A 12918-nucleotide genomic window follows, 5' to 3' on the forward strand; every position below is an offset into this window, starting at 1 on the left:
CTGGAGGCACAGTAAGCAACTTAATTGTGTTCAGACTTAGTCGAGATTCAGAGTTATTTCTCATATCAGATTACTTTTTGCAGAACTACAGGAGGATGTTTTAGCCTCTTCACCTCCTGTTATGATTGACAACCAGCAGAGCTTAACTACAAAGATTAAACTCCCATCACACCCACACTGAAAGCCAAGGGAACATTTCTCTCCCTCTAATTCCCTAACACCACAACGATCCTTTGGACTTCCACATCCAAGATGTCCACTTCTGCCTTGCTTGGAACACCATGAAAACAGACTGTGATCAGACACAGAAGTGAATGTCCCCCTTGCTCTCATCCCAAGGCTTCCTCCGTTCCAGGGCTCAGCAGGCTCCGCTCATGCTCCCGGATTCAGCCTTGATCTATTAGTGCACCAACTCCTCAGAAATTCTCTGTGTAGAGGCATGGATGCCACCAACCACATACTTGTGTTTTATTGGACTAACATCACAGGGAACATGAAAACCACTTGGGGGTAAAGAAAAAGTCTCTTGAAGTTCCTCTCTGCCTCCTCAGATCTCAAAAAAATCGCCTGCACTGCTTCCTGCCAGCCCACAGACCTCCCCGTGTGCCCTGCTCACACTGCTTTGATTTGACATCCCAAATCATCCTTCCTTAAAACCTTGTTCCTTTGAAAATAGGATGGCTCTACAGGGCTTCACAGCTGTTGTGCCTCTACCCCTCCAGGTTAGTCATGAAGTCAAAAAGACAGATTACTTTCCCAGCCTCTGGCCTTCACTGGGATGTGCCATTTCTCTTCCTTAAACACAGGGAGAAAACCTGGAGGAGAATGAGGCTGTGTAGGTACAAAAGAAATGGAAAAATAAAAGTCATGGCTTGGAGAGAAAGTCTTCAGTTCTAGGGAAGAGAACTTGAGCAGCTCCTCCATGCACAGCAGTGAGAATATCACTGATTTCCTGTTCAGCCTCAGCTGCAGCCTTCCAGCAGGCAGGAGGGACACAGGGGACACACCGAGGGCCCCACACAGCTACAGGAGTTCAGGAACCAGCTACTAATGACTGACCTCACTTGTCCAGACACTGCTTCCCTCCCTGTGCAATGGAAAAAATCAAGTCTTAAAGCATTTTTGCATTTTTGTAGCTTTAAAGAAAAAAAAAAAGCAAACAAACAAGAAAACCACACATGCACAAACATTCACATGCAGATTGATTTCAGAGTACCCGTCACTGTACATTGATTTAATTATAACATTTCCCACAGCTCTGTGGAGAGAGATCATCTGTGAAGAGTTGAGCAGGGTGCAAACATGTAAATCACTTGGCTTTCAGCTCACCACCTCAGAAGCTGGTTGCAAACATGAGGTGTTGACTCTTGTAAATGATTTGTGGTGTTGAACTTCATCATACAAAAGGAAGTGCAAATGACCATGAGACAAGCCAGGACAGAGAGGAGTCTTCATCTGAATTTAAAAAGCTTTGATCTGTAGTTCTGGGTTTGCTTTTAAACGTGAAGTAAAAATAGTAAATGTAACAAAAACTCAATGCAAAAAACCCCTCAAATAAATCAGAAAACCTACCAACAAATCCTGCTCCAAACCACCTCAGTATCCATATAAAGCAACTGTTCAGCTATCCATTGATTCTGCACCCAGTGGCAACATCCCAAAGCATCTTATAACACACTTTCACAGTTTCCTGGCAGCAAGTAAAGGATGCCTGATTTTCCTTGTGCAACACTATTTCCCTGACAGTCACAACAGATCCCCTAACCTTGTCAGTAGGTTCTGGTTGTCTGAAAGTACCCCATCAAAGGCCACCTGCAGTTACCTTCTTGCTTCCCTGCCCTCTCTCGCTCAGACCCATCACAAAGAAAAGCCTGTGGTCACATCCACATTATTCCAACTGCAACCTGCCTCCCCTTGGAAAGATAAAACTCTGCCTTTGGGCTCCAACAAGCAGTGGATGACCTTAGTCATTCGAGCGCTTTAGTGAAGCAAAAGTTCTGTAAAAGTACTTTCTAAAACCACTTCATCACTGTGCAGCAATTTGGGCATATTTAGCCTAAGACACAGTGGCTTAGACAAAGCTCCAGTTACTGGGATGGAACACACTTTGCCACAGTATATAATTAATAACCCATACACAGTCAACACACTTGTTTAACAACAAAAGACTCAGAGCCCACGTGCACCATTAGGAAGCAAGTGGGAGCAGAACATTATGCAGTGCCAGTCCAATTAAACTTAAAATCTATGGGAAAGGAGTAAAAAAGCATACAAATATTACAGCCAAGTAGACTAATAGCCCACAATCACAATTTTAGTCTGTGTCTTAGGCTGTCAAAGCACTGAGTAACTGTCCAATTAGTCATAGGAAAGAATGGCTGTTGCACTCAGTGCGACTGAGAACGTTTCAACACCATCCCCCAGAGTTACTCCCTCTGTGCTCAGCAGCCTTTCCACATTGTACAATCCATCCATCACTTACCTCAGACCTGTTCTTTTTTCAACCCATTCTCTAATTTTAGTTTGCACCACTAAGTACTGCTCCCCTCCTCGGGCAGAGTTTGGATCCTGCTGTTTGCTTCTGCCTCTGTTCTCTTGCCGACTTGGTGACCCCACACAGAGTTGGCTGATTCTCCAAGAAATAAATCTGCAGGGCTTGGGAACAGAGGAACCAGGAGGAAAATGCCAAGGAAGGAGGGGCTGAGCCACCAGAACATCTCTGGCTCCTGGGAGCTTGGTCCACCATCAGCTGTACAATGCACAAAGGTCTCCATCTGCTTTTGGTCACCAGCTGAAACCCCCAAACTGGGATCAGCACCTAAGCCTGGTCAGTCCTGTTGTAGCCACATCCTTCCAACTTTAACATCCTCATACCTTGCTGGCTGTGGTACAAATGCTGTGGCACTTTGCCCATTCACTGGGCAAATGGCTTCCCCATGGTTCTCCCAGGGCAGGGGGAGGCCACGCAGCTCCAGTAGATACCCAAAGCTTTTGCTTTCACTTTTCACTCACTCTACTTCGTCTTGCCTTAAAGGCTTTTCTGATTTTATGCATCTTAACCACTTTGAAAAACAGTATTTGCCATCATTATAACAGAGTGGAAAAGCTTTTGAAAGGCAGACAATGAGCTGGCTCTGCTCTCTGCAAAACCTCAATCAAGAGGGAAATGGCAGGCAATCTTTCACAGAATACAAAAGAAATGTTTCTAAGGGACCACAGTTTAATCTATGCCAAACACCTCTGAACAACTGGAAGAGTCACGTGCTGCTTTTCCATTTAACAGATACAAGGGAGTTGTTATTCTGCCCTCGTGTTTTCCAGCATACACTAAATTAACCCGTGTCACCTAAATGCCGAGGGAGCTCATTGCAGAGAGGCACTTGTAATACAGCCTACAGCAGGTAAAACTTCCATCTGTGGGTAAAGGAAAAGCAAAGGAGCTTTAAGAAAACAACCTGTGAGCATTCAGAGAGAGGTGAACACCATTCTCCACTGCTCTATCAGTGTTTTCCACATTAACTCTCAGGAGCACGATATGACTGTAAAGAGCTATAAAATTACTTAGGCACTTCATGGAAGATTTGCTTATCAAAAGGAGAGTTGCAGAGGTCATGCAGGAGGATTTACTGTGTACAGAAAGCAGGTACCATCCTCTACACAGCCCTTCTTTGGGTTTCTCTTTTCCAGAGTACAGCCTCTGCTTTTTTTTTTTTTGGGATGGAAATCCTTCTTTAACAAACTCTTTAGGTTTTTCACCTGGCCATAGATCCTGTCATCTGTGGCAAGGCTCACAAACTGTATCAGCTGTGTTACAGATTTTCTGCAAAGAACAAATTACTGCCAGCATTGCCACCATTCAGTTACTACACAACCAATTCCCCCCTAAAAGCCCTGACCTAAGAATGATGGATCCTTTAGAGCAGCACATTTAGTCACAACTCAGAGCTGTCAGTGACCCACCACAGGTAACAGTACAGTGATGTGCAGGGCCCTGAACATCCCAGAGATGTATGGCCACGCAGAGACCCACCAGCCCTGTCACAAGGCAGGTAGAAACTAGGGATGCTCCAGGAGTGGTTTTCTGGAACCACTCAGGTCTCAGGAGTGAAGCTCATTTCTTCAGGCAGCCCTTCAGGATGGATTTTGGTCACAATAAGGAAAACTGGCAGATTTTGAAAATGATCTGGCAAGTTTAACAGACAAATCCTTATCTAAAAAAAAAAAAAAAAAGAGAATGCAAGATCTTGCCTACACAAGACTTGAAGCTCTTTCAGTGAGTACACGTGCTTTGGATTTGTACATACCATGATTATAAGTGATAGAATAACAGGGTTTTGTCTGAGCTGACACACAGAGTCATCAGATCTGAGACTCTCACAGACATCTCTCAGGATATGATGCATTGCACACACCTCACCTTTGTGTTCTGATTCAGAAACAACATCAAGGAGCTGACAGTGAACTTTGCAGGGCTACAAATGCTCACCAACATCGTGGATAAACCGCTCAATCTTCGACTGCATCCCCCAGTATCTGAACTCCACTTTACACAGTTTGTATGCACACATGATGGGGTATTTCCCAGGGTTGTTCTTGTACTCTTGAATCCAATCTTCTGAGAGGGGCCCTCTTTTAGTCTTCACTGATTTATACAGTTTTGGATCCTCCTCAGCTTTGTATTCATGTGGAGGGATAGGATCCTTAACAATATCAATAGGATCTACAGAAAGAGAATGAAAACAGTAAGACCTTTTCTGTTGCTGGACAAAAGAAGAAAACATCATTTTTCATGAGTTATCTCTGTTTTACTAGGTACCAGAAACATTACAGCAATTTAGTTTCTTTTTACTTACACTTAAACAACTGATATTTTAATTGTTTATACACTGCTGCTGGGCAGAGATCAGCTCTGCCAGAGGAACGAGCACACACAGTTCCTGCAGACAGAGGCTTTGCTCCAAATAGATGTTTCTGCCCACAGTGGCTGCAGATCCACTCTGGCAGCTCTGCACACTCCGTCTTTCCAGCTCCATAAAGATCTGTTGCACATTCCATCTTTCAGCTTTTCTAGTATCACTCACAGTGCTCCAGTTGTCTCATCCAAGACAGTTAAATACACCTGCCCTGCTATGGAATAGGCACTACCCACGGAATATCCATCAAATGAGGGTACTGGGAACTCCTCATCTGCTATTGTTAGACCAGATGTACTGAGGAAGGCAAAAAACTTAAGTCCTAATTATCAATCTAACAATGGAAAAGTGGAAACTGGGAGTGCAGTGAATGAACATATTTTAACGATCTGCAACCCCCACCCCAGAGCTCAGCAGAAGTATCTGAAGTTTGGATTGAAGGGCGGGATCACACTTCCCAAGGAATGACAGCTCTGCTGACACCTCCCAGGGAGGCAGCATGACTTGAGCCTGTTTGTTCAGCACTGCAAGCCTGATCAGACAAGCTCAGGAATGAGGCCAGTCTACAAAACAAAGGAGTTGAAATCATGTAACACTCCAATGAAACTGCTCAGGGTTATGGCCCTGTCCCACAGGGCTCCAGGAGCCACACAGCCCAAAGATGTCCTTTCCCGGGGCTGCAAGGACAGCTCCAGCTTAACACTTCTCCAGCCTCAGCAGTTCCAGAGCAAGGGATGTTTCCATCCCAGGGATGCTTCAGTCCTGCATGGCTGTCATTGCCAGCACTCTCTGTCACACAGCACAGTCTCCGGAAAATGCCATGGGCAAGGACCAGGATGGAATGGCAGGACAGAGGAACTGCTACAACACTTGTCATTCTCTGCCTTTTTATGATGTTGCCTTTTGCCTTTTCTCATAAAATCCTTACATTAACTTAATCTTCTAAAGCCAGCTGAGAAGCTGAGTATTAACCTGCATGAGGACAAGACTAAAAGGAGAGGGAGCAAAAACAAAATGCACCTTCCTACTTCAAAAGTGCAGATAGGAATCATTTCCACATCCACAAGGGAGCCTCACAAGTATACAGCAATATTTTTACAATTACACAGCAATATTTTCCTCTTCTCTGGTTATTTCTACTTATTACCCCCAAATTTATTAGATGTCTTACTTCTCTCTGGAGCTGCATAAATAAGATGGAAAAACAGCAGCTTCAATTTACAGATAGGTGATTCAAATTATTTCCATGTGATTTACATCAAGCCTGGAAGAGAACCCAGGTGTCCTCACTTTACTTGATGTAACCCTACCCACAGTGACACCACGGGGGTGCAGGTTTGTGTTTAGCAGGGATGGAAAGACAGATAGGACACACCAAGCCAAAAAAAAAAACCGGCAGAAAGAAAGAAAAAGTAAAAGAAAAAGGCTATTTACCTAAAATAGTTTGCCTTTTTTCTGCAGCAGAAAGGTTGAACACGTTGCTATGGTCTCCTGGATCAGTTTTGTAGTACGTCTCAATATCAATAGAGAACTTCTCCACAAAAGGACACGTGTACCTGAAAGCCAGAACAACAGCTTAGAGTAAATCAGCCTCAAATCCCAGCCAGCCTTCACTCATGTTTTACCTCAGATATGCTTAAAATATCGACTGGATAGATTAAAGAGATTGTTCTTTAATAACTCCTTAAGACTGGAGCTCACCAGTTTTCAGCAAGGAGATAAATTTTGGGCCCACTATACTAAAAAGTGATGTTATGAAACATACAAGGACACCCTGGAAATGCTCCTGTGCAAGGAGAAAAGCAGAGCTCCTGTCTGAAATCTATGGCAGAATAAAATATGGACTGGTTCTGTGCAGCACAGGTTTCCTGGTCAACTGACTGACTCATGGGCATTTCAAGGGAAGAGATAAAACCTGAGTGGAAGTGGACTTTAATCACTTGAAAGTCAGGCAGCTCCACTATATTCAGTCATTGGCAATGGCCCAATGGCAAACACTGACTCCCCACCTCTCCCAGGACCGATGGCACTTGGAGAGACCAGCTAAAACAGAACTAGGAAACTTTTCCAGGTCTTTTGATAAAAATATCCATTAAAGCCCTTTTATTATGAAAGATGATAGCAATACCAGACTTGTAAATCTGGTAAAGTGCAAATGCTCTAAAACAGAGCAACTGGTATAAAAGGCTGTTTATTCCAGGGTATCTGAAGTCCTCTCAGACAAAATCAGCTGAAACGAGGAGGTCCCAGAGGGCTCCACAGAGCCTCTGGTTCTCTTCACTCCTCAGGGTGAAAACCGTAGGATGCGGGTTTGTTAGATTCTAGCTAAATGACAGAAAGACAGTTCCCAGAAAAGAAGCACCAAATTTATTTATATATTTATTAATATTTTTTCTTCCCCTGTAGAGCAAACGAATCCTGTCTTCCTTGACAGTATTCAGCGTGACATCTGTCCCAGCACTGGGTACATTTATAACTTCCCTGAGCTAGCAGATATCTGCAATGTTAAGCAGAACATGCAGTGCAGGATACAAGACTAAAATAAAAACCATTCAAGATTTCCCACGCTTTGATGGACAAAACAGCTCAACATTTTAGAGCAACGAGCCACAAATTCTCCAGCAATGTTTGCAGTCAGCCCAGGCAACGCTCGCGCTCCGGAGATTAAACACTGCCGAAGAATTTTAGGACTTGACCCTGGTTTTTCTAAAGGATATTCCTGGGGAGGGAGGAGTGGCTCAGTTTTACCTTGTCCTTGTGTAAGGATAAGCATTCCATGATTCCTCTTCGACTCGCAGAGCTGCCTTGGGCAGTATTGAGCGGAACCAGCTGGGGATGTGCATCCCAATGTGATACACCTTGTGAGTGTACTGCCCGTTGCCTCCTGGCCCATCCACGTAGGGCCTGTTCTCCAGGATCTCCACCCCGCTGCCTTCCCCACATGTCTCCTCTCTGCTCTTTTTCTGAAAGGGAAAAGTCTCACATAGTTAATTTTTCCAGGTTATTGTACGTAGCAGGCTCTTAAAGCACGTGGACCCTGAGGATGGTTTCTAGGACTCCTTTGAAACAGAGAACTGTAGCAGCACCCTGGCACTAAAGTTACCAAACCTAGAGATTATAAAGGAAAAATTTAGAGACTCATCTGGCCAACAGAGAACTGATCTATTAGAAATCTTGTGAAAATTTTGATTTGGATACTAAGTTTGAATGGAGATCTACTGACACCTCGGTTCCTGCTCCTGTAACAGGTTTACATATCACACCCCAAAACTTGGCTCCAGCTGTGAATCACCAAACAGCACAAAAGTCTTTTACATCAGTAGATGGCACAGCAAAAGAGAGCTTGTTCAGCCTAGCACGCTGCTGGTGGTGTATCAGCATGAAGAACTGTACACACACTTGGCACAGCATCATCTCAGGCTGGACGTGAGGAGGAACTTCTTTACTGAAAGGGTGGTCAGACATTGGAAGGGGCTGCCCAGAGAGGTAGTGGAGTCCCCATCCCTGGAGGTGTTCAAGAAAGGGCTGGATGTGGCACTCAGTGCTCTGGGTCTGGTTGACAAGGGGGGTGATTGGTCACAGGTTGAACTGGATGATCTTGGAGATCTTTTCCAACCTAAATGTATGATCACAGTGCTAAAGACTATTCTATGACCTAATCCCACAGGATTTGGGGGCTTGTTGCACGTGATCTGGCCTGGCAGCAGCTCTCCCAGAAGAGATTATGCTCTGCTAATTAAGATATTTAGAAGAAACAACCCAAGTTTGCCAGAATGCACATTGCACCCCTTGGCAGCCTCCAAATTTGGGCTTATTTGTTGGATTGTCCTTCACTGAGAAACCTGGCAAAAACTCCTTCAATTAAAAATTTCAGTGCTTCTAAGAAGAGCTAGAGGCAAACCAAATATTTATTAATTTCTAACACACTTCAGCAGATTGGATGATGTATAACCTTCATCATTTCCAAACAACAGATTCATACTGTTAGCATTTTAAGTTCATTGTTTGTATTTGAGAGCATAGTACTTTGAAAATTAAGGGGGGAAAAAAGGAATTTTATACCAAGAATCAACCGTGAAATGTAACACAATAACAACTTCTCATTTCTGGCATACAAACAATTCAAAGGATAACACAGTTTAACAGCAAATTATTAATAAGATGCAAGAGATCAGCTTCTCATCTTTTGAGAACAAGATGATAAGCCAACAGAGCTATTTGGAAGTAAATAGCTCTGTTTTTAAAGAGCTTTCAAGTGATTTAAAATTTAAACAGCCATAACCAACAAACCTAAACAACTGACAATCTAAACAGTAAGTTTTTTCTCACTCTATAAACTGCAATAGAAAAAAATAAAAAAATAGAAAAGTACTTTTTTTACAGTTTGTTTCTAACACTCAGCTGGCAGTTCATTAAAGCACACATCCTCTTCAAACAAATTACTGACTTTCAGTTCTTATATAAGCACTGACCAAGTCCTGTACAAATATTTATGACAATAACATTAAATAATCTTGATGACCCCAAAATCTGGTTAATTCAAAGGTCTTGGAAAAGGCAGTAGCTCAACCAGCACAGTGAATGTGTCAGACAGAATAGCAGTACAGCATCTACTCTGAACAGTTCATACAAATTATGGAGATCTAGAGTTTTATTACATGGCAGAGGCACATAGAAATCATAAGCAAAGGGAAGATGGGTTCTCTTCATGCCAAGTTATCACAGTAGAATTGCACATCAGATGGATTTAAAACTCCATTCTAGAGCATAATCTATTCTGCAAGTCCTCATTTGGGACCAAAACATCCTGAGCAGTATTACATCCACACACAGAGCCAGCACTGACATTCTCCACTTGGTTCTTCCCTATTCAGCCAGTTTTTAACAAAAATCTCTCTGCACGAAGATGAGCTGCCTGGTTCTCATCCTACAGCTGGAACCCTGGTGACCTGCCATACCAGCCAATTTTTTTTTTTACATGAATAAGGAGCTTTTCCCACATGACCCGGTAACACTGAGGTTCTCAGCCAGAGCTGTCTGGTGATGGGAGATGTGAGGTTGGCACCGTGTTCTGGCCCCAACACTTTGTGAGGAGACAAAGAAGGCAAAAACACAAGTCCTCTAAAACTCTTTGTGAAAGTCAGTTCACATCCCACTTCTGATTCCTGATTTTATTTACTTCTGCACCTGCAGCAGACTGCAAACCCTATTCTGAGAGCAGGGCATGCTTCCTCCTTCAGCCTTTCCAGGCGACCAACTCCAGCCCACAGCCTCTGTCACCCAGTTTCAAACCTTAAGCAAATTTTGGCCCTACACATTCCTCCTACTTGTCACTTTATCCACATAAGATGTGACAAGGGCAGCAAGAACATTTTCTTAGATGAATGTGAAATAAGAGCTGCAGCTCTGCTGACAAAAAAAAAAAAATAATCAAAGATTATATCCCAAACTATCTTTAGAGCCAGGACTTTTGAGTCAGGTCAAATTTATACTCAAAACAAAACACATTGCTGGGAAGGATAGTATGATCACAGAGAAACTCCACACGATAAACCCACACAAAGCTGCTTCCCAGCCCTTCACACCCTCAGACTTACCAGTTGGCTTGTTGAGAAGGCAACAAGTGAGGTAAGGAAGAGCCAAAAGAGGTTAGATGATGAACAGTACAATTACTGACCAGTCACAAAGACAAAAAGATTTCTTTCTCATATAATAGAAATAAAGACATCAGCCACATTCACTTGAGAGACCAGGATGATACTCTGGGTGTAAGTGGTGCTGTGAAAGTGAAGCACTTCTGAGAGTGAAGAGCAATTTGCTCTTCAGCCATAAAGCCTTTTCATGCCCATTGTGACTGAGCCACAGCCTGGAGGGGGCTTGTTACAAAAACTGGTCTGTAAATAACAATTAAAAAATAACCATTGATTAGGAAAGCATTTGGTGTGAGAAGTGTCTGGCAAGGCCTCTCTAAAGAATATCTGCTGGGGGAGGGGACAGATGTGCAGGCATTTTAGGGTCAGTCTCTCAGGTTTCAGCCTCATAGACACATGTCCCTATGAGAAGTAGAGACTTTATTTAGCAGATTTCCTGTGTCATTACTACTCACTACTAACTGACACAGCATCTTCCCTCTATAAATATCTGAGGAATGGTCCCCAACGAAATCAAAGAGTAGCTGACAGCCTTTATATGCAGGTTATCTAAGCCATAATCACAGTAAACCATCTTATATTGTATTACAACAGGAAATCCAGTCATCCCTTTAGAAGTCCCTCTCTTGTGCTGATGACACTCCATGTTCTGCACAGCCCCATCAATAGCTTTTCAGGACAGATGGTGACACAGATCCCTTCTAGCTAAAGTAATAGCATTAAATTACTCATAACAGGGAACCCAGAGAAGCAGATGCACCATGATTAGCAAGAATGCCAGTTACTTAAAGGCTTCTATTAAAATAAATCTCTTGGCACAGCAGCATAGCATGGGACACAGCACATGACCTCAGCACAGCAATCATAGATGAATAATTCCCATGAATGTCATTTAACCACTGGGCAAGCCTAACCCCATTTATCATCTGCCCTTCACAACAGGAGAAAAGCAGCTAGAAACAAAGCCTTCCACTAGCAAAGGCAGGTTGGACAGTTCTTAGATCTTCCATTTCCTTTCCCAGTCAGAAATGTCCCTCCCCACCAGTTTACACAGAGTTTACACCCTGCAAAGCCTTAGTCCAGCAAACCACCCGGCATAGCTGAATGGCACCAGGTGACTCAATGCAACTTGGATGTTGTTTTAGGGGGACACAGCTCCCTAAAGGAATGATGATGGATGGCAACAGAAACCCTCACAACCTGAGGAGTGTCAGCACAGCTGGAGGAATGGCACTCACACCAGAATGCACAATGCTGGATGAAACAGTCAGGATGTGGCTTACTGGATCAGCTGAAGGAATACAGAAGTTAGCCTATGTAAACTAAGCTTGGCTTGTAGTGTTTTGCTTTTGGTGAATTAGAAGAAAAAGCAGTCCCACAAACCAACTCAGAAGAACGCCAAGAATATTATCCTAAACCAGAATCCTTCTCCTTGTGTTCCAGCCCAGGCTGCACATGGGCTCAGATGCATAAGCAGGGAATCTCTGCAAAGCCAACAGCAGCACTGTACACAGTTCAGGGGTTTAGTTTCTCCTGAAGTTGTCTTCTTTTTATTGTAACTTACTCCTTTGAGCACTGCAATGATGCTGCAGAGAACAGTAAAGGTTGTCCGGTGATAATGGGTGATCCAGGCATTGTTCTAGCTTTCAAAAATAGATTATAGCTATAATCTTACCTTGTTTACCACTGATTATTGTTTACAGTACAACCTCTCAATCTAAATAAGTGAGATAGTGGTTACAAAAGGCTGAGATGCTTTAGCTTCCCACTGAAGTTCTCACATCCCCACTGCAATGCAGTTACACGGCAGCCGACTGAGGGCCCACGAGAGTTTTGGTTTGAGATTACTCCAATTATGGAGACTGACAGCACTTGACAGACCTATCATCCACAGATAATGAAGACACAAATCATTGTCTGGAAACAATAACCAAAAGATTTTTTTTGTGGTGTTTTATCCTCCAGCTCTCAGTTGGAAACAGGGTATTTTGACAGTCCAGACAAATTCTTCTGGGAGAATGTATTAAAATAACACTGAACTCTTGGGATTTTTTTAGCCCACTTAGACACAGATACGCACACAAGAAGTTTCCAGCCAGCTGATGGTTTCACTTAACAATGACAGCAATGACAGCAAAGGCATCTATGTAACCACGGAACAAGAACATGACAGCAAATATCCCCAGAGGATCCCTAACATACTTGCTCATATTGTGGCAAGGGAGGTTGAGAAAACATTCCTTATAACCAATTACTATTTTTTTTATTGTTTTGGATGCTAAGGCTACCACAAATGCCAATTAAGTGTCCAGAAACAGATCTGTCCTCTGGGAACCAGAGAAAGCCTGAAGTGC

General features: G+C 43.2%; 1 protein-coding gene across 1 annotated transcript in view; it reads right to left on the bottom strand.

The window, feature by feature from the left end:
• PITPNM2 (phosphatidylinositol transfer protein membrane associated 2) overlaps positions 1 to 12918 on the bottom strand; it is a 128822-nt gene that overhangs the window by 42243 nt on the left and 73661 nt on the right. The window contains 3 exon segments of the mRNA XM_032706232.1: positions 4487 to 4720; positions 6348 to 6469; positions 7662 to 7876. Of these exon segments, the coding sequence (XP_032562123.1) occupies positions 4487 to 4720; positions 6348 to 6469; positions 7662 to 7876 (571 nt within the window).

This window comes from Chiroxiphia lanceolata, chromosome 18, assembly GCF_009829145.1.
Source record: "Chiroxiphia lanceolata isolate bChiLan1 chromosome 18, bChiLan1.pri, whole genome shotgun sequence".
Classification (NCBI taxonomy): domain Eukaryota; kingdom Metazoa; phylum Chordata; class Aves; order Passeriformes; family Pipridae; genus Chiroxiphia; species Chiroxiphia lanceolata.